At 36.1% G+C, this 22,329-nt stretch overlaps 1 protein-coding gene across 2 annotated transcripts in view; it reads left to right on the top strand.

Annotated features, from left to right (window-relative positions):
* The window catches only part of LOC113240566 (activated Cdc42 kinase-like), a 42,290-nt gene that overhangs the window by 4,666 nt on the left and 15,295 nt on the right, over positions 1-22,329 (top strand). For both annotated transcript variants that reach the window (XM_026477910.1, XM_026477903.1), the window contains exons 3-16: positions 81-254; positions 2,822-2,971; positions 3,869-4,017; positions 4,639-4,779; positions 7,248-7,407; positions 7,840-7,971; positions 8,120-8,217; positions 9,604-9,700; positions 10,157-10,390; positions 10,557-10,737; positions 12,256-12,335; positions 13,643-13,747; positions 14,029-14,094; positions 21,632-21,718. In XM_026477910.1, coding sequence (XP_026333695.1) covers positions 81-254; positions 2,822-2,971; positions 3,869-4,017; positions 4,639-4,779; positions 7,248-7,407; positions 7,840-7,971; positions 8,120-8,217; positions 9,604-9,700; positions 10,157-10,390; positions 10,557-10,737; positions 12,256-12,335; positions 13,643-13,747; positions 14,029-14,094; positions 21,632-21,718 — 1,854 coding nt within the window. The remainder of the gene's footprint in view (positions 1-80; positions 255-2,821; positions 2,972-3,868; positions 4,018-4,638; positions 4,780-7,247; positions 7,408-7,839; positions 7,972-8,119; positions 8,218-9,603; positions 9,701-10,156; positions 10,391-10,556; positions 10,738-12,255; positions 12,336-13,642; positions 13,748-14,028; positions 14,095-21,631; positions 21,719-22,329) is intronic.

Raw genomic sequence — 22,329 nt, 5'->3', positions numbered from 1 at the left:
GCCTGTTCCAATTTTTGGTTATTTTTGCTTTCGTAATTTCGTATTAACTATGTAATGTCTTTAATGTCTTTAATTTTTAGTTCCCACATGCACATGGCTGTACACCTGCAGACTATCAGCCGTTCACAGAAAACAATGTGAAAGTTCCTACAAAACATATTATTTCCGTCGAGGATATTACCATCAATAAAGAACTTGGTATGGGCCAGTTTGGTGTCGTGCAGCAAGGCACTTGGAATACTGGCAGCCAAAGAGTGAGCATACCCTATATACTCGTATTTGTCTTTTTTACTGATAACGTCTAGGTAATTTTCAGGTTAGCTTTCTCTGCCTAATTTCGGTGGCAATTTTTATTTATTATTTGCGTAAATTACCGTGAAATATTAAGAAATGTTTCAGGTTACTACACTCGAGTAGTAATTATAATACAATATACATGACATATTTAACATTACCTATGGTGTGCCGACTGGTTCAGTATACGGACCGATAGGGTATAGCATGCACGTTAATTCTATGTGTAATGTAGTTAAGCATTGTAAGGTTTACATGTATGCGGACGACACCTGTTTAGTGTACGCTGACAACAATTTAAAAAACATCGAATATAAGATTCAGGAAGATTTCGATAGTATTGTTAAATGGTCTCATGATAATGGTATAATTATAAATCATAGCAAAACAAAATGTATGCATGTATATTCTCCCCATAGCAAAGTATATTCTGACAGTCCTACAGTGTTGGGTCATTCTTATGATTGTCTTCACAAGAAAAAAATAAGTTGTAATTGTAACAAAATAGAATTAGTGGATTTTAAATATTTGGGGTTAACAGTTGATGATAATTTTTCATGGAAGTTGCATGTCGAAAATGTATGTTCGAAACTTAGACTATCTTTAAATAGATGTTTTCAGCTTAAGTTTATTGTAGATAAGGCTACTTTATACATGGTGTATTATGCGCTAGCCGATTCTATTATCTCGTACGGTCTTAGTAGTTATGGGCGCACATTTACATCTTATTTAGACCAAATTAAGCAACTGCAAATAAGGTTTTTAAAATTGTTGGTTGACAAGGATGTAAAGGAAAAATGTCACAAAAACTATGTGGAATTGTTCTCGAAGTGTAGGGTGCTGCCGGTTCATGAAAGGGTCAAGTTATTAATAGCAGTGGAGGAGTACAGAAGGGATGATTTAAAAAAATATTATGAACATTCTTATACCACTAGAGCTGTTATTGATAAAAAGTATATTGTACCTAGGATTATAAATTATTACGGTCAAAGAACAAAGGAATATCTTGTACCGGTCATCTATAATGATTTGAGTATAGATGAAAGTAATGTATCGAAGCTGATGTTTAAAAAGAAAGTGAAGGAGACATTGTTGCTACAAGTCTCAAATGGTTAAACAGTATGTAGTTTAGTATTTATGAGTATGTGTGGTGTGTGTGTACGATAAGTGGATGCGGATGTGTGTGTATGATGAGTGGGTCGAGGCATATTATTTAATGAGAGTGTGTCCCTGCCAACAAACTGTATTGCAGTTTGGCGGGCTTTATTTTGTAAGCCATTTGTTATTTAAACTAATAAACTATTTAATTATTATTATTATTATTATTACAATATTTGAAATTAGGCATAGAATACTAAAGTGTGAAACTCACAGACCGCGGGTGCGAGTCGGCGCGGGCCCGCGATTGGTCTAATTCTGTATATTTACATAGACGACAACAAACCGAACGCGGGCGCGGGACATTCGGTATGTTTCACGCGTAACCTGAATATCACCCGTCTACGCCATTGCCATAGCCAGAACGAAGCGAAAGCTATCTTTTCTTGCGCAGCCCTTGTGTTCAGTAGCGAAGTGAGCATATTATCATTATCAAAGTATGAAATCATAATGTATGACTAAAGTCATCTTGAATTTGTCATCTTAAAGAATAATAACGGAGATATCTGTAAAGTCGTTTACAACTACGGCAAATATTGCTATTGTCGATGATATAATGATATAATATGAAAGTATAATACTTTATGCTCACTGGTTATTGTCATCAAAATGAGTTAAAAAAAAAACAGGCGAAAACTTATTGTTAACCTCTTTATGGTATTCTTTTTTAAATATAAATTAATCGATTTACTCGTGAAAGTAATGTAATTATTATTGTAAGACAATGCTATGTAATGCAATCTGTATTGTAGTATAATCGTTTTGTGTCCCCGTAGTGGACACATGTTTCAGTTTCTTTCGTTTATGATAAGGTCGGTGATACAATTTTCGCCTTCGTAATTTTATTTTAAGCTTTGTGTTATTATTTCTCTCGGATCTTGTTACAGAAATTATATGAGCCTACAAACTAACTATAACATTTGATAAAAAAATGGATAACAGTCAATCTTGTTCCAATGTGCACTTTCTATTGTTTTCACATTAATTTATGTTTCAAACACAAGTCGCTTCATATCGCAAGTTGTAGACTTTAGATATAGGTATCTTTGGTTTTGGTTTGGTAAACGCACAGATCTTTAACACTATGTTTACTGGTTTGTCTGGTTCAAGTTTATCCTAGGTGTAACTTTCTTTACCTCATTTTGCAGTTTTTTCCCCAAGTGCAAGTCCGTAAAAATCTACAGATAAATAAAAATAAATATTAAAGCTTCATTACTTTACTTTTTAACTACTTTTACTAACTTTCATTACTTTTTTATTATGGGATAATCGAAATTGTTGCCCGAGATGTGCGTAGCTGGAGAGATTGGAAGCCGCTGATCTAACTCATTTAATTTGATTTGATATTCATCTAAAACTGTTGTTACAGTTGCAAGTCGCCATCAAGTGCCTTGGTCATGAAAGAATGACCTCAAACTCTACAGAGTTTCTAAAAGAGGCAGCTGTCATGCACAGTATAGAACATCCTAATATTGTGCGATTATATGGAGTAGTTTTGCATTTGGACTCTTTAATGTTGGTAAGCAAATAAGTTTCTTTTCAATTGAAGAAAAGCAATATAGTGCACATTCATAGGTGCGTCATCATTCATCAATTGTCGGTAAATACAGTAGATAACCGATCTTTTACCACTTTTACAGAGAATAAAAAGTAACGAGAATGATCTCTCTTCGTTCCCTCCTAGCTTTAGATATATATTAATTATTATAGATATTGACGCATTGACGGAACGGCGACATATGCTAGTAGAACTTAAAAAAAAATACGTGGGGAATTTTAAGATATTTTAGTTTGCATGAGAATCGTTGTGATCGCGTTCTAAAAATATTTTATTTAAATTAAAAACACTATAACTGATGTTTATAAATTCGAACCATTAGCAGAAATGTTGTACATTAAAAGGAAAATGTTCACACTATAGATTATTTTAAAACTTTTTATAAAAAATACGTGTAGTGTACGGCTATTTATCTTCATAAATAGAATAAAAAAGTGTGTTCTGTGTTAAGTGTGTTCATCCCTACACTGTTGAGTCAAAATAAAGGTGAAGTACAAGGCTGCCTTTTTCCGCTTCGTTTTAGTAGATAACTAACTGGTTGAAGATAATCGTTAAGCTCTAAGGTAATGCATTGCAATATTAAGTTACCTATACAATACTGGAAATTGATATAAACTACCTAGTCTTATAGTTTTCTAGTTGCAGCCGTTTCTAATTAGGTAATGGTAAGATTAAATTCATAAAAAATTTTGTCATATTCAATTCTGGCGACTCTCCAGGGTGCTTTTTAACATAATCTCTAGGCTTGTAATTAAATATGCACCTATGTATGTACGCATAACTTGGTATTCATAATGGTGGCACTGTACAAGGACTTAATTACATTGGTTTACATGACTATTTGTAACGATGTTTTAGGTGACAGAACTAGCGCCATTACGGTCCTTGCTAGAGTGCCTTCGCGAAATACAGCTGCGAACTAGTTTTCCTGTGCCAAATCTGTGCGAGTTCGCCGAACAGATTTGTGAAGGCATGACTTACTTGGAAAACAAAAGACTGATTCATAGGTAAGACGATAATGAAACTAATATAAAACACTACAAAAACAGATTGTATTATAATGATACACCTTTCAACAATTTGGAATATTATAGGTACTTGTGTGTAACTATGTTACTGAGGTTTACAATGCATTCAGTGTGGGTTAGTCCTTACAATTAACATTAAAGAGATTGGTGTAGTGGAAAACCAATGAAAAATCATTTATGCATAACTTCATCTATTTTATGTTTTTCTAATTTGTAATAATCTCAGTACAGAGTACTAAAAATACCGACCTCAAAAGTTCGTGGAATTACATCTCTTTGCCAAGTTTTATTGAAATCGGTTATCGGAAAGTGCTCGTAACCGGATTCATCTCTTAGTTTGCCACCTTTAGAGGTGGAATATTTTCTTCAAATTTAAATGGGACCACTACTGAGGTACTGAGGTAGTGAGGCGAGAACCTCCTCGTCTTTTGAAGTCGGTTAAAAAATGATTTTTGCTAGTAGTTCTTTAACAGTTCCTGAAGCAGTTTATTCACTATTAAACTTCAAAAGTCTATTAGGTGGTGTGATAGAAAGGCCTGTCAAATCAACTACTAGGAACAGGGCGCATAAAGTACTTATGCTGTATTTATTGCATTTCAGAGACTTAGCTGCAAGAAATATTTTAGTATTTAGTAAGGACAGAGTAAAAATTTCTGACTTCGGACTGTCGCGAGCGCTTGGTGTTGGAAAAGATTACTATCAAACAAACTACAACGTGAATCTCAAATTACCTGTGGCTTGGTTAGTATCGCGAAGGTATCTCGTTGCATGTGGTCCAGTTTACTATTCTTGCACTTCGATTACCGAAGTAGAACAAAACATGTAACATAATTACTTGACTCTATTATTATTATTGATTTAGTATCAATCTGGACTAGAACCAGTGACTGTTGCCACGGTGAGGCAACGGATACTGGTTCAAAACCAGCCGGATCGAAGTAATTTTTCTTTGTGCTGAATTAGCGATGTCGCAGACGTCTGCATTCGCATCCGCTACCGCTACCGGATCATCCGCATATTTTTAAATATCTTCATCCGCATCTGACATTCGAATCAATCAGTTTTTACGGATACGGATGTTTAGCAGGTCACGCAAGATCGTCGGGTGCAGGCCCTACTTAAAGCTCGTGCCGAGTACTAGTGCTAATTACAGGGTCTATATCCCTGATTGGCTAATTAGCACTAATACTCGGCAGCCTGTAGTGCAGGCAACGAGCTATTTGTTTTCTAAACAAAAATTATTATTAGATTAGTACGGTCCACGAGATCTTTAAAAACTTTTAAGTATTAATAAACGCCATTATCTGTCTATGCCTTCTATCTTTCGTCTCTTTTATTATAAAATTATGTAGAAATTATTATCTTTTACTTAAATTAATAATAACTCAATGACTCAAACTTCAATGACTTCAAATCTTTCTGAAAAACAAAATTCAATCATCCGCATCTGCAGATTTCAACGATAAAAATTTCGAGTCTGCGCCCGCATTTGCAAATGTCGTCATAACCTACATCTGCGGCATCCCTAGTTTGAATCAATAATAATAAAAAACCAGTGAAGTATTTTCACAAAAATGTAGTAAAAACATCACGATATTCAATAAAATGAATTTGTTGAAATTGAATAAAAAATATTTCTGACTGTAGAAATGCAAGTAAAAGTTGATGGCCTGCATCATTTATTTATTGCTTTAATTATAAGTTTTGAAAATGCAAAGTATGTGTGAGAGTCGGCTTGATTCATTCTTACTTAAGGAAAGGTTGATCCAGATGCATTATGGAGAGAAAGTGACTGACATCATTTACCATTGATAGCTACGTTTAGTAGACGCTATATGATACGATATGGGAACCGGGTCATGGCGATTGGTGAGCGTTGTATTTGCGATAACTATTTCGCCTACACAATCTGACAACTCTGCATTAGCATAAATTTGTGAAAGATTTTTTCATTGTCGTGTCATGAATATTAAATCAGAAAGGTCTAAAAGAAAATAGGTAGTCGTCTAAATGTTCGTAGGCTAAATTAGCGACTGACAAATATATTTTTTTTTGGTTGGCTGCTAATCGTACTTGGCATGTGTCTATTGAAACTTTAGGAAATGTCCATAGACCCCGGTGACGTCAGCGTCGAAATAGCTCAACGTTGTTAAGTTGCTATGTTTAACTGTATCCAAATCATCTTTACAGTGATGTACAGATAGGACGCGGTCATGCGCGTTCTTAATACAGTTTTTAATGGAAAAATGTGAAACCATGTAGAAGATGCACGAAAACTGTCTTAGATATCTACAGCTTGAAAAATAATTTAATTAAATTTGACCAACTTCTGCTACCTCGATTTTTTCGTACCGTACAATGAAATCATCCTTGTGAGAAAGCCGACTCTATCAGCATAAAAAAATAGTCATTTTCTTCATATTGTATGAGGAACATTTTATGAAATTTGACCAGCTTCTGCTGTCCCGATTGTTTTCATCTCATATATATACAATATAATAAACTTCTTACATAAAACTGAGTGGATCAGCACTAAAAAAAAATTTGATCAATTTTATTCATTTTTATGGACAACTCACACTTGATCAAAAAATTGATTATGCCAAAAATGTTTCCACAAAAAAAATTTAATGGTTCCTAAGATAGTTTCCTTGTATTTTCTATGGTTTCGGATTTCCCCATACTGTCCCATTAAAAAAAACACTAGGGTTAGAAGACGAGATGCATAAGGCATAGTTAGAGACACTAAAACCAAAAGCAGCTAGCTCATGCAATACCTACAAATACACTTCTCGGCACTCGAGACCAAACTAGCCATTGGCAGTGATCGCCATAGTTTTTACATTATTTTTACCATAATATTCATAATAACTAAGCGGAAAACTCGGTACTGGCGAAATCCTAAAGGGGCACCGCCAATAAGCAAAAAGAAGAACAAGACGAACCAACGCGGCTTTATTGCTAAATATCACTCTCTGCCAGGCACTTGGGATGACTGAATAAACTAATACCTCTTATAGTATACTGGGTAATTACGTTACGTTGTGATGGGAAACTATAATTGATTGATATTATCAACATTAAGTATTCATGAATGAAAATGCAAGAGCACGCTAACTGTAAGCTTATTTCGTTTCATACATTTTCGATGGGTTGGAACGTCGCGTCGTGCATTTTTTTTTAATCACCTTGTCAAATGTAATTATCAGGTGCGCACCGGAATGCATTTTGTATTTACGCTTTACGTCATCGAGTGACGTGTGGGCTTTCGGCGTTTGCCTGTGGGAAATGTTTACTTACGGATTCCAACCATGGGCAGCTTTCTCCGGACAGCAGATCTTAGAAGCTATAGATGCCCCCAATTTTCAGGTTTGAATTTGTATTAAACACTTGTTTGTAGTAAAAGATATAAACCGTGAAAACGAATTAAAGAACTGTTCTAAGATTGTACCATGTGGAAATACGTAATTCTATAATGTCTAATCATCTGGCGATACGGTCGAGCTTACCCACGAAGCAAACTTGAGCAAGACCTGTAAGCGTTTGTACTTACGTGCGTGTATTCTATATAAGATGAGTACGTAGCTAGCGCATTTATTCTCGCTGTGAAGCTCAGCCTTGTAACTTTACCAACTCTAAGAGATACGCCAGTTAAGCAATATTTATAACAATTAATTTCTTCGAATTTATAATGAACTTAAAAGTCATCATTTTAGGATTCAAATTAAATGTTTCCCCTTTTATAAATATCTATTGACTGATGGTAAAAAGAACGCTTCAAATGTTCGTAACTGTTTTCAGAGACTGGAACGCCCGGAGTGTTGTCCCGAAGAATATTACTCTACCATGCTGCAATGCTGGTCCCACGATCCTAATGAACGTCCTAAATTCAAAGACCTCGGTCTGAAATTGCGCGAAATCAGACCAGAACAGGTAAAATTATTGTAATAATAATTTACAATAAAAATTGTACCTCGTACGACACATTCAAAGAAATTATCTTTAAACTATACAATTATCTTGATTAATCGAAAACTCAACATTCATAAAGTGTTTGGATAAAAACAGCGTTTGATTACAGGTCCAAGCAACGGATGATTTTCAGAATCTGGAAGACGGGAGAAGAGCAAATTTCCTTGAATTCAAATCAGGACAAATAATTACTGTGATAGGAAAAGAGTAAGTACTACTTAATAATTTAATTTGTATTTCAATAAATAAACGCAATGCGATGAGAAACCATGGTAGCGCGCAAATTTCTTGGTGGCATGGCGACTGACTTTTCTGGAAACATGGTTAGATTATAACGTTATTTAATGATATAAGAAACATTGTAACCAACATGTATATGGGAGTGTGTTGAAAAGAGCAGAACTCTTTAAACGAGACTTGAAGTACCGCTTCCACCTTATTCTGGGATAGTAAAATATAAATAATTAAATTATTTTTCTCTAACTTGCTCGGAAATGTTGCTTTTCTTTGAACAATGAACACACTGGAGCCTAGTTTTTAGTACAAAATTATATTACTTCCCGACGGCGTAGTGCCGAGTAATCTGTATGAAAATCAATTTTTACAGCCAAATTAAACTTTTAAATAATAATAATAACGTACGTATGTACGAGTGTTCATAGCCTCGCACCAGGGAAACCCTGTATCGCAAGTGCCGTGGACATGATCATAGGCAACCACAAATTACACACAAACTCATGAGAGAAATAATGTAGGCCATACAAACATTTCTCTCGGCCCAGGAATCGAACCCGGGACCTCTGCGTGGCAGACCAGCATGGTAACCGTTCGGCGATGGAAACAGCTAAATATTCAAATATTCCATAGGACATCGCAGTGTCTAAAGAAAAATGCCGTACAGCCAAGTCCTCCGCTCGCTTTCTCAGAGCAATGCGTGTCTGTTTTTTATTGTTTTAAAGAAATATTTTTTAGTTTAAATGTAATTGATATCATTTGATACAAGGTAAGTTTTGATTGAAGAAAAATTGAGATCTAATATCTGGCAGTGTGGCTTATTAATCGTGCGCCTGCTATTACTATTCTGTTAAAAAAAAGTTTAAGAGTTACCTATACGCTTTTCCGTTTTGTTGTAACTTTTTGTAAATATATTTTATTTTCTTGCATTTATTGCATTGACTTACAAATAAATGGACGACGGGTCTAATACAAAAACCACGAAAAAAATGTCCCAAGTCAACCTATTCGAAATTTAAATTGCTATGTCATCGCAGTATCGCGCTGTCCGTAGAACAAATAAAGACTAAAGCGGAGTGTCGCGCTCTGTATACGATTTTAGCGCCTTACAAGTGCGGACACTTTTTAGCGCGGACCCGACGTCCATATAATTGTAAGTCAATGATTTATTGAGAAAAACTCTATTCCTTTATGTTATAATTACAAAGCCTCTTTAATAATGTATCTATGACCGATGAAGTTAGAAAAAAATCTGTGAACCATATTGTATCCATTCCCGAAGTGGTATTTTTTTCCACTTGTATGCTAAATTTAATATACGACTTTTCTTCGCTTATGTTAATATTTTCTTCGCTCTAGAATCATGACTAAATCAACGTTATGGTACGGCGTACTTCCCGGCGGAGCTTGCGGCATGTTCGATCCTACTTTTACCAAACCATATAGCAAGACTGACGTAAGTGATTTCATTTTCGGTTATAATTCACGAATTCGTGTGTTTTTTTTTTTGGTGTAAATTTGTGTTACATCCTTCTTTTGCTAAATCTAACCTCTTAAGACCTAGCAAGCTACAATTGGAAAATCGCTAAACGCCCAATGTATATTAAAATGTACGAAATATAATTATATGCTTCAAGCCTAAACAAATTTTATAGATACCTTATGGTCATATAGAGTGTATAGCGTAAAATATTAATGCGATATTAGGTTAGAATCACTCTGGGTCTGGGTTTGAATCACTTCGCATATTATGTACATTTTTATGTACATGGGGCCTTACGAGGTCAATCAAATCTAAATAATCGTGTTTCCTTTATACATAACTAAATCTCACGTTGGTGGTATTCTAATGCCTAGCCTTAATGCTCATCAATTAACCCCTCAACAAAATCATCTCTTGTCTTCAATCCAGAAATCACTGTATTCCATGCCGGTGTCTCTGACGCCGCATCTTGCTCGCAACTCCTCGCGTTCCATCCGCTCAACTCTTCTGCGATCTGACTTGAAGCGCCACACTTACACGGGTAAAAGAACCATCCAACGAAGCATGATCTCTAGCCCTCAAGGCGACGTTAAACACACGGGTCATGTTGGACTGGATGGAGCTTACTTTGGCGATATATCTTTTCTGGATCCAGCGGGATGCGTAAGTACCGCTTGTGGTTTCTTGGTATGTGTTTTTTTACGAATGATTGGGCATAGGGTTATTGGTACGTAAAATTCAAGAAAAACAATAACTTTACTGATATTATGGTACATTAGATTTATTGTGTAGTTGGTAATATCTTATAATGATATTGCGTTTATAACAGCCACCACGACAGATCGTGACGCCGTACAAGCCTTCGGAGGACCTGGAGCAGGTTCCGTTGATCAATCCAAACTCCCCGTCGCACCTGACGGGCGCGGGTGGAATCTCGCCCTATCCGTTGTTGACATCCTCCAACCATCGGCTGGAATGTAAGAGTGAGCGCGATGAAGTCGATTTGAATTGTAAGTTTATTTAAATCTCTGCTTTGTCGACTTTCTTTTTTGTGATATCAAAGGCCATTCACCCCAGATGTAAAAAGAAGGGAGTTACAACTTTGAAACCTTTGTGTATCTATGTGTCTCAATACCTGTTTGTGAATGGACTGATCTCGAAGCCGTTTTTTTTATTGGAAAGTTACTTTAGTCGAGGTATCTTTGATGAACATTTGTTCAGCTGTTTTAAGCTCATCAGCTCTTTTCCCAGTTAGTGTAGCGATCACAATCATAAAATGAATATTTATATTACTTCTAGACCAGGGTTTCTTAATCTGTGGTCCTTGAACCCCAAAATGCATTATATAAAAAATGGTTCTTACAAATATGTTGTGGTTAAATAGGTATTGTGGGCGTGACCTATTTGAACTTTCGCACTCGAGAGACGAGCGAGCGAGACGCGCGTCAATGCAACCCGTGAGCCATTTCTTAAAGGGTCCGTGGACTCTGAAATATTGAGAGGGTCCATGACTAGAAAAAGATTAAGATTAGGACTAGTGCAGGGTAACGAAATCCTGCACTAGTCCAATTCACTTTAAATTTAGTACACTATGGAAATCCAATGACATTACTATAATAAATTCTAACCTTGATCTGATGCTGCAACCGGGACAGCTTGCAAACTACCCAAGCCCTCAACTATTTACAGCAGAATTATTGGTTTAGGGCTGATGGAATTGTCTCGACGACTAGTTGGTTTACAGATGATGACTTTATAGACTTTTTGGAATACAGTCTTTTGTATTGAGCTTTTTTCAATTTAATTATGTTTTTCAAATAATATTAAGAATAATAGCCAAGTACATTATTCTAAGTGTATGATCTCATAAGCTCTTCGGTGTAACTGCGCACGCGGCGACCTACTATGGCCACGTGCCGCTCTTTAGTTTAAACACGTTGTTCACACTTTATTTTGCGTAGTACATTACCAACTGTCAGATCTGTCAGCGGATGAACTGGCAAAGACTGGTGCTAGAGAAACCTTTATTGGACCCGAACTCTTCATAGGGATACAACCTTTCAAAGCTCACTCTGCTAAATGAGAGCACACATCTCTCCCGAGAAGTTTGGCTACAGTGCAAGGGTCTTGAGCATTCAAAAGCCCTGAAAGCTGCCTACAGTGTATTCAATAAGCAATAAGTAAAAGCAGTAAGTCAATTGTAGAGAAGTTCTGTTAATGGATAGGAACGGCATATTAATACTCACTAAAGTCTTAACAGGGTTTTGTGGCTTGAACAAGCACATGTCAAATATTGGGCAGAGAGAGAATAGAGAGTATAGATTCCGACACGAATCGGATGAAACTCCTGTTCATCTTCTCACCCAGTGTTTGCAGTAAATGTTTGTTGCCGTAGCATTAAAAAAACACTCAATAGTATTTATGTACTTATAAAGAATATTTTGAGATTCTCATTGTTTTTATTTGAAGCACTTTTATTATTAAAGAGCGAAGTGATAATAACTGTGAACGGTAATTATATTTCACAGTTCCTGAGTTAAGAACGAAAAGTCTAAAGAAATCCTGTCATAAATTGGAACCATCTACAGGCAAAAGTTTACTAAATAAGGTAAGGTTTTAGTTTATAAAACATAACGTATTGAATCTTTAAGAAAATAAGAGAATGCCAACCGGACGATACAATGATGTAATTTTTCATCATAACTAAAATGTGTATGTCGAGTTCTTAGGTTCTCTAGAATGTATAAGTTACCATGAGCAAACCACGGTCTTCAGGCAAGTTGCATACAGTTTAAGTCTTAAGTGTCTATCTTCATGTGGTCTCGGCCGTGTAAGACGACTCTCCACTTTTTGTTATACTTTATAGTTTTATGCAATTATGACATTGTGTGACACTTGACACGTGTAACGCTTTTCAGTACGCAACAAAACGCCTAGTAGATCGATACATTATATCGCACATGAAATGAAATACTGTCGTAACTCATAATTGTCGAATTAAGAAAATACAAATCCAAAATTTAAAAAAAAATATTGAATGAATCTTGCGAATAACGTAATTATTTTTATTTATACATAATACTTTATTTTATAAACGAGAATATGTATATTGGTTTCATTCAGTTTTTTTTTTCTAAGGCAGCATCCAAGTTGCACTGTCTCGATCACGATCTAACTTTTTGTTTATAATTAGTCTGTATTTTTCACTATAGTGCCCGTGTTAGCTTCTTTTTGATATATATATTAAAAATTGTGGTGTGATGTGGGTTGGTCACGCATTATTTTTGTATAATTCAATCTTAATTAAAAAAAAATGTTTTGTGATAATATCTCTTGAACTGACTGGTTTTAATGACAAATATTATATAATGGCCAATGTGTTAACTTGGCTGTGTTACACTCAACATTACTGTGTAATTTCAAGTCATCTGTTTTTTATAATTATTAATACAATGATCTCTACCACTTAGAAAAAAAAACCCTTCGACCCGGCCGGATTCGAACCAACGTCACGAACTAAGCCACGAAACGAACCAGCGGACCCTTCGATTTTTTCTATGTACTTGTTGTCGTGTCTCTGTATTTGGTTTTACAACGACTTTTTTTTGTTTAAAATGTTTGGCATGTTGTATATACTTTCATTTTTGTTTATACTTTTTTTATGTGTACTGTGCCGTTGTAATAAATGCTTTTTATTCTATTTCTAATTATATAGACCTACGCTCTACTGAAGTATCAATTAAGATTAAGATATTTTAATTAAGTTTATTGAAAGTCAAGATATCACTGCCATGATATTAAATTTTGTCGTGAAATTATTCCACTGGTTTGTTATAATTATCCGGATCGAAGGAATTTTTGCTGAGTATTCGATTGTTGTATAAATAATTATTTTTGTTTGTGTTATAATTTTAGGTTAAGAGTGCAACACTAGGACGAGGGCATAAAACAGAAAATCTCGGAGCGATCGCCAAGACATATGAAGTGCACGAGTATCACGAAATTTCCGATACCGACACGGTAACTAACAAGCAAAGTAAAAAAAGAGGAAAATATACTTTAATAAAACTAGTAGCTGAATATTAGATGTATTCATGAATATAAAGTAAAATTTGAACCCTTTTCGTATTGATTTAAGAAAATTTTCCCATGACGTCAGGGATTTAAGTCCTTTTCAGGACGTAAAGTGACGTGAAGTTATGTCATTGCAGCCATAGTTTTAAAAATTTCACATCCTCTTTCTGTTTGTTTTATTTATTCTGCATAACACAATAACTTTCATAGTACAAATTTTGCAACAGGAAAGCACTGCAACTGAGAACATGAAAGTTGAATCCTTGGCTCTTCCTGAAAGTCCAGGCATACCGGTAAGACATCACATATTTTTATAAACTTTATTCAATTAATTTTCTTTATTACCCTTCACTTGTTTCATTTTGTAATTTTTTTCTGTTTTTAACCGACTTCAAAAATGGAGGTGGTTTGCAATTCACTTGTATTATTATTTTTATTTGTGTGTACATATATAGGAGGTTGTATGTTATGCGATTACTGCGACTCGTATTTGTGAACCGATGTTGATGTTTCTTTTTTGTTGGAAAGAGCGTACCTCAGTATTAATCCCATTTAAATTTGAAGAAAATATTCCACCACTAAGTATGGCAAACTAGGGAATGAATCCGGTTTCGCCCACTTTCCGGTAACCTATTTCGAACATGATGATACCATTTCAAGTGACCCAGACGTACTTGGTACTTGGTGTAACGGGCTGGTGTCCGCAACTCGACGTCAAGGCGCTTATTTTGCGTGTGGGACGTATTTAGAATAAACTGGTTGTTCTTGACAGTAACGAAGTCACGAATTCATTTAAGGTGCAATGTGTGCATTATTAAAATTCCGGTTGATATAAAACAAATCTATTTACTAGGTTTTAAACTATAGCGAAACAAAAACTTTATACTGAAAGCATTGACCTACCAATGAATGGACGTTGAGTTCGCGCTAAAAAGTGTCCGCACCTATAGGGTGTTAAAATCGCATACAGAGCATCAATCGCGTAACAGTCTTCGTTTGTTCGACTGACAGCGCGGTTGTCAATCATGCAGTACCAATGTAATAATAACTTGTAATAATTACTTCAGTAAAGTGTAAAAACAGGATTTTGTATCATATTTTCTCTAAACAAATATATTGTATTATCATAGTTCTCATTTAAAAATGTTATTTAGTTTTATAGTATTTAATTTACATACAAATGTATCGTAAATATACGTTACAAAAGCACGCAAAATAATCAAATAGCTAACTGTCCTTTTTCTACACATTGCATGAGCAAAAGATGGAACGAGCCCCATTACGTCAATTTCAAGAAGCTTATGTAAACTTCTTGGTCATTTCCAATTGTTCGAACCAGTTTCGCTCCGGCACGCGTGCGAGGTAGACGTAGTATCTCTTCGGATATTGTTTACGTTGCGAGGGAGGTATCGTGTGAGATTTGACAATAAACGAGAATAATACGGGTAGGCGCGGCCGGCGGCCGCCGCGTACGCCGTTCGGTGAGCAATAGCGATGTACGAGGGAAATGATGAGAACGACAAAACAGAGGGAACGTTTGGAAGGAGCCTTAGTTATTCATCTGAGGATGTGAATAGAGACGACATGCAAATAGAAGAAGAGAAATGTACGAATAATATGAGGGCTACAAAAACGGATAGGGAGGAAGAAACAGATAATGAATGGACAACCGTACAGAAAACTAAAAAAGGAAAAACCGAAACAAAACAGGTGTACATATCAAATAAAGAGAAGCTACCAAAGCAATTTGCTTTAGCCAAAATATTTAAGGAATATAATATAAACCACATTTCGCGAGTAAAGTATTTATCTCCATACAGAGCTCGAATTGATTTTGAAAATGAAGAGGGTTTGGAGAAATTATACTCGTGCAAGTATTTTGATGTACAGGGGTTTAAATTACAAGACTCAATGAATGTCAACCTATCTTACGGTATCATTAAATCTGTAGATCTGGACCTTTCCGAAGAAGACATTTTAAAGGAAATACATTGCCCTAACTCAACAAAACTCATCTCGGTTCAACGTTTACAACGACGAGATAGGATTAAAGAAAACGGTTGGATACCTAGTGAAACAGTCAGATTATGTTTCCAAGGATCATATTTACCACCTTATGTGTATGTCGCAAACTTAAAAATTCATGTCGATCGCTACGTTTTTCCTGTTTCACAATGCGCGCGTTGTTGGCGACTGGGCCACTCCACGAAAAGATGCCCCTATCAGAAAATTATTTGCCCTAAGTGTGGGAATAATCACGCCAATTGTGACACTAAGACATTTAAATGCGTAAACTGTGGTGGTAATCATATGGCGTTGGATAAAATATGTCCGGCATATGTAAAAGAAAAAACGATTCGCGATTAATGTCTGATTACAACTGTACTTATAGAAAGGCTCTGCTGGCCTATGTACCACGTGAGGAGATAACAATTACAAAGAAAACTTATGAAACTTTATCTGCAAACGAAGACCAGAATAACACTGGAATAACATACCCACAAAACACCTCTCAATCTAGATCATATGCTGAGATAGTTACAACCACAGCTACTATCGAAAATCCACCTAACTGTTACAGAAAACCAACGCTTCGTACAAGCAAAAACGCGAATATACCGAAGAAGAAAAACCAGTCAAAACCGGAAAATGAATGGGATATGTGGTCACTCCCCGTGTATGGTTCGGCAGATGAACTGACTGACTGTGGAAAAAAGGAACCAAGGAAGCAGGAACAGCCAGAAAGAGGAGTGGAGTTCAATGAGCTTTTATCCAGAATTAGTGACATTATTTTTCTCAAAAAGTGTAACTTGCAGCTCAAAGTGAAACAAATTATTAGTGTGTTTGTAGAGTGGTTAATATTAGTAGTAGTAAACAATCTGTCAGACTGGCCAATGTTGAAGGGAATTGTGGAATCTATAACAGGCTTCAATGGATCGTAAAAAGGTAATTTCTATTGATTTAAATTTCTGCCAGTGGAACTTTCGAAGCATCAGACCTAAACTTATTGCATTTGAAAATATATTGCCTATAAATCTTGCTTAAAAGAGATTTACTCAAAAATTAAACTTCCCAATGACCTACAAAAGGCATACGATACTTTTGTAGATTTTATTACTTTAGCGGCTGACCTTCACATACCTTTTATCAAAATTAATCAAAACCCAACAGGAAAGTTTTCTCCTAAGCCATATTGGTCTGCAGACCTGTCAAGGTTGGTTGCGGAACGGAGACTAGCCTTATCTAAATTTAGAAGGAACCCTACCCCACAAAATCTGGAAATATTGCAGACTAAAATAGATGAGACACAAAAAGCGATTAGACAGGCTAGTAGCAAAAGCTGGCAGACATTTTGTTCTTCTTTTGATGAGGTTACATCTGCCAGTGAAATGTGGAGGAAAATGCGATGGTTAAAAGGCTACAGAAATCTAAATAATTATATTGATACCAACAAAGCTACAGAACTCCTAACCAGTCTCACCCCCGACTTTGCTAGCCCGAAACAGCCCTTATTTTCATCTTGCAACCGGCAATTAGAAAGAGAATTCACCATGTCAGAGTTAATAGTATGTTTTCGAGTCAAGGATACCGCGCCCGGAATTGATAATATATCGTACTCCATGATTAATAATTTGCCAGATAATGCTAAATCTTTGTTGCTACATATTTACAATATATTTTATACGCACAGTTTTGTACCGCTACAATGGCGTGACATAAATGTTATACCAATACCCAAACCAGGTAGAGACCCAACATCTGTCTCAAGTTTAAGACCTATTTCCATGATGTCATGTATGTGTAAAGTATTCCATAGTATGCTGAACAACAGACTAGAGTGGTATCTAGAATCAAAAAAATATTTCTCCGACAATACCACAGGGTTTAGAAAAGATAGATCCAGTTTAGACAATTTAACTAATTTTATTACGACAATTCAGATTGGCTTTTCAAATAAGAACTCCAGTATTGCCGCCTTTTTGGATCTGGATAACGCATATAATAATGTTGATATAACATGTCTTTTGCATATCATTGATAGATTTGGAGTAGGTGCAAGGGTGTGTAAGTACTTGTGGACTTTTCTCCATTCTCGACAACTTAAAATAAAAGTAGCTGATAAATATATTACACGCAATACCGCGCGAGGCCTAGCGCAGGGAGATCCCTTATCCCCACTTTTATTTAACATGGCTACTATACACATTTGTAAGGATATAAATAACGTATACGTATCCCAATATGCCGACGACTTTGCCCTGTATTTGACTTACCAACACATTAGAGAAGGTAGTTTGGCTTTACAGTTGGCTCTAAATAAATTTTCAAAATTACTAAGCGTTATAGGACTGGATATATCGGCAAATAAAAGTAAGGTCTGTATATTTAGTAATAGTTTTAGAAGAGATTCAGCACATTTAGTAGTAAACGGGCGACAATTGGAAATGGTTGATAGTGTGAAGTATCTGGGTCTTTGGTTGGATCGGACTTTGAGATGGGGTAGGCACATAAGGGAAACTAAACAGAAAGTCGAAAAATTCACAAATATATTTAAAGTTTTAGCAGGCCCGGGCTGGGGAGTGCACCCGAAACACCTAAGACGCCTGTATATTGCCCTTGTCAGGAGTAGGTTAGATTATGCTAGTTTCCTCTACGATAGTGGCAGTAACTCTCAATTGATGCAACTTGACAGGATTCAGAACCAATACTTGCGAGTAATCGGAGGTTTCATTAAAAGTACACCAATACATGTTATGGAAAACGAGCTATGCTTGCCTCCACTAAATACTCGACGACTCTATTTGGGGGGAAAGTTCTGGTTGAAATGTAAGTCGCTCAAAAACAACTCGTCGATAAAACTAATAAGCCGCCTGACTGAACTCTGTCAATTTGCATACTGGAGAAGGAAAAGGAAGCCACTTTTGGTGTCGGTGCATGCAACATTAAATGACCACCCCATACGACAAGGCAGTGTAATAGAGATGTTTTCTTTACCCACGTGGGTCAGCAATATGGATTTGACAGAATTATTAAGACCTTTTATTCCTACAATAAGCGGCGCGAAAAGAATACACAATGTATACACTTTAAAAATCATATATGAAAAATATATGTCAGAATGGTACTGTAAATTCTATACAATTTATACGGATGCTTCGAAAAACGACTATGGAATGGGTGTGGCCTTTTACGATCCACAGAATAAATACCATATGAAACTCAAAATTACGACAAAAATGTCCATAATGAACGCTGAGCTTATAGCTATCCTTGAAGCCTTGTCTTATCTCAGTTCCGTGGAATTTAATAAATGTGTTATTTTGACGGACTCCAGAAGTTCCCTTCAACATTTAGCGCGATGTTCTAGGCCAAGCTTTCGTGGATGTCCTGTCGCATACGAGATCCTCGGTCTGATATGCCAATTACGCAGTGGTGCCAGGGAGATTGTGTTGCAATGGGTGCCCTCCCATATAGGAATAAACGGGAATGAGATTGCGGATAAGTGGGCCAGAGAAGCAACATGTGAGGGCGATACATACTCTTGTGTGCCGTATTTTAGGGATCTGATGTACTTAAATAAGGAACGTTGTTATAGCTCTTTGAAAGCCCACTTTGACGTAAGATCGTTAACCAAGGGAATATGGTATAAAACCATACAACCCAATCTCCCTGGCATACCATGGTTTGTCGATGCCAAAATGAGCAGGCGTGAAGTTGTCACGGCACTGAGGCTTCGCTCGGGACACGTACCTTTAAATAAGTTCGGGTATTTAATGAAAAAGGTGCCTTCACCGGACTGCGAGACGTGTGGAAAATTGGAAGACGTTTACCATGCAATAATGGAGTGTAGTAGTAGTGAAATTATTAGGCAACACATTCCAAATTTGAATTCATACTCGGTAGGCATGTGCAACAGCATTTTGGCCGCTCCTTTATGTAAGGATGCCAGAATGCTGTTCAATATGATTAAAACCGCCATAACAAGAGTGTAAGGCTTAACGCCTTACACTCTTGTTTGTGGTGGTAGTGGAATCGCACCTATGAGGGTGACATATCTACACAGATAAAACCCTCATAAATAAATAAAGATTTAAAAAAAAAAAAATGTTCGAACCACAAGCTATTGAAATATTTAGAACAAAGAAATTATAGAGTCGCTTTGATTTTAATCTTATTTTTAAAATGATTTTTTTATCAAACGTTAGCAATAACTAACAAAATATTGTTATACTCGTTTTACCGCTTGGGATTTTCTATCAGAAGTCAGAAAATACATTTGCCCCACATAACATTAGATCGCATTTTCATAATGTAAAATGTATTTTTTTAGGAAGATTACAAAACAAAAGCTAATTTTGTTTTTGTGAAAAGCATCAAAATTACTCGAAAGTTTTATTATAAATCGGTTTTCGGAATTACGGATATTTGAGTTTACGTTTGTTGGAATATCAGTACATTTCTTATAGTAGTCGCTTATTTTTACATTTGTAGTAATATTTGTATACATGTATCTGCCCAACTCTTTATTATTTCTTTAAGTAAATTTGTACAAAATTCTACATACTCCATTACTCTTGTGTTCAAGTAATTTTCAGTCGAAGCTAAATATGATGCATTTTGTTAAGTTTCCAGTAGAAGCTGAATATGGTGTTTTTGAGCCCTTAAATTATTACAAGCAAAATTCTACAGTACTGCAATTACCTTACAATTTAAATTAAATGTTTTAGTTTTTTATATTTCGTTACATGTCACTACGTTTGTATAGGTTAACTTCGGACATTTTTTCGTGGTTTTTGTATTAGACTCGACGTCCATTTGTTGGTAGGTAAATGACTGAAAGTTAACTAATTATGCAACTTCTGCGTACTTGGATCACAAAAATCCTTGGTACTAACCCGTTTGACTCTTGCAGGTTGTTTCGATCTAGAAAATGATTTTAAATAAATATTTATGTTTTATATATTTTCGATATTTGAAATGAATATTGTAAATGATGAATGTTTGTTTACAAATGTATATTTACAAAAAGCATCTCCCTAGAGTTCTTTACTCATTCTAATCAGAGGACGCACGTAATTTCGGACGGATTTCAAGTATAGTTTGCTTACCTATGAAATAAAGATAGTAACTGCTTCCGTGGCTAAACGTTTACCATGTTGGTTTGCCACACAGAGGTCCCGAGTTACATTCCAAGGCCTAGAGAAACATTTGTATGGCCTACATTTATTTCCTTCGCGAGTTTGGGTGTGATGTGTGGTTGTCTATGTGTGGTCCATGGCAACCGCGATACAGGGTTTTCCTATTGCAGGGCTATGAGTGTCTACGCGTTAAAAAAAGATATATTTGAGTTTTACGTAATTTATGTTTTGAGTGAGGTTTATTAACATCAATTTTTGATCAATGAGTACACTGTGCACACAAAGTGATATTTATTATATAGTTGATTTAAGTAAGCTCTTCCGTGTTAATGTTGCATTTGTGATGGGTTTATTAATAAGGACCTTGTGACGGTGTGACCTCCATGCATCGTCATGCCACCTTTTTATCACCTTTCTCCACTCGTATCTTATCGTTTTTCTTTCACTTGTATTTAAATTCAAATTTTGAATTGTTCCATTTCTTTGCTCACACTCTGATTTTGTATCGTTCCAACGTTACTCTGCTCGATCGTGAAAGAAAAACGATACGGTACGAGTGGAGAAAGGCGATAATAAGGTGGAATGACGATGCAAGGATCTCACACCGTCACAGCCTAAGATAGTCGTAGTCGACCAGGCTGTTCATTTACTGTATCTATATCTTGGTATTATTTGTGTTTATTATTTACAGAAAAGTACAGTCGACTTCAGTCAAAGTCTACTTGATGAGATGGAGTCAATGTTCCGCAGCTTAGACGGTCATCGTCGCGAGGATACTGTAAATATTTAATTTTCTTTGTTTACCTACACTTTAATTATTTTTGTGAAGTCCAACATTCCATTTAAAAAAATTGATTAGAATTAGATGTGCAAGCGGTGGTATCGTAGTGGGAGTTGGTTTGCGTCTCAATTCAAAGGTTGACAGTCCGAATGTTTGTAGCGGCATGTACATATGATTTAAATTTCTAAGTTACATACGCTAACGGTGTACCTAAACAATGTGATGAAACCTGCATATCGCAACCATTTACAAACTTTAAGAAAGTGTGTGAATTAACAACATGGGCCCGTTGGGGCAACTTGACGGACTAAAGCCTAAACCTTAGAAAAGACCCGTATCCAGCAATGGGACGTATGTATAATGGATTATTAACTGCCTCCGTGGCCGAACGGTCACCATGCTGGACTGTCGAGCAGAGGTGCCGGGTTCGATTCCCGAGCCGCGAGAAATATATATGTATATGACCTACATTTATTTCTCTCGTGAATTTGGGTGCAATATGTGGTTGTGTGTGTGTGTGTGTGTGTGCGTGTGTGTGTGTGTGCGTGCGTGCGTGCGTGTGTGCGTGCGTGCGTGCGTGCGTGCGTGCGTGCGTGCGTGCGTGCGTG

Source organism: Hyposmocoma kahamanoa, unplaced genomic scaffold (genome assembly GCF_003589595.1).
Source record: "Hyposmocoma kahamanoa isolate Upper Pololo Valley unplaced genomic scaffold, ASM358959v1 100021, whole genome shotgun sequence".
In the NCBI taxonomy this organism is placed as follows: domain Eukaryota; kingdom Metazoa; phylum Arthropoda; class Insecta; order Lepidoptera; family Cosmopterigidae; genus Hyposmocoma; species Hyposmocoma kahamanoa.
This window is presented reverse-complemented; position numbering and strand designations above follow the sequence as displayed.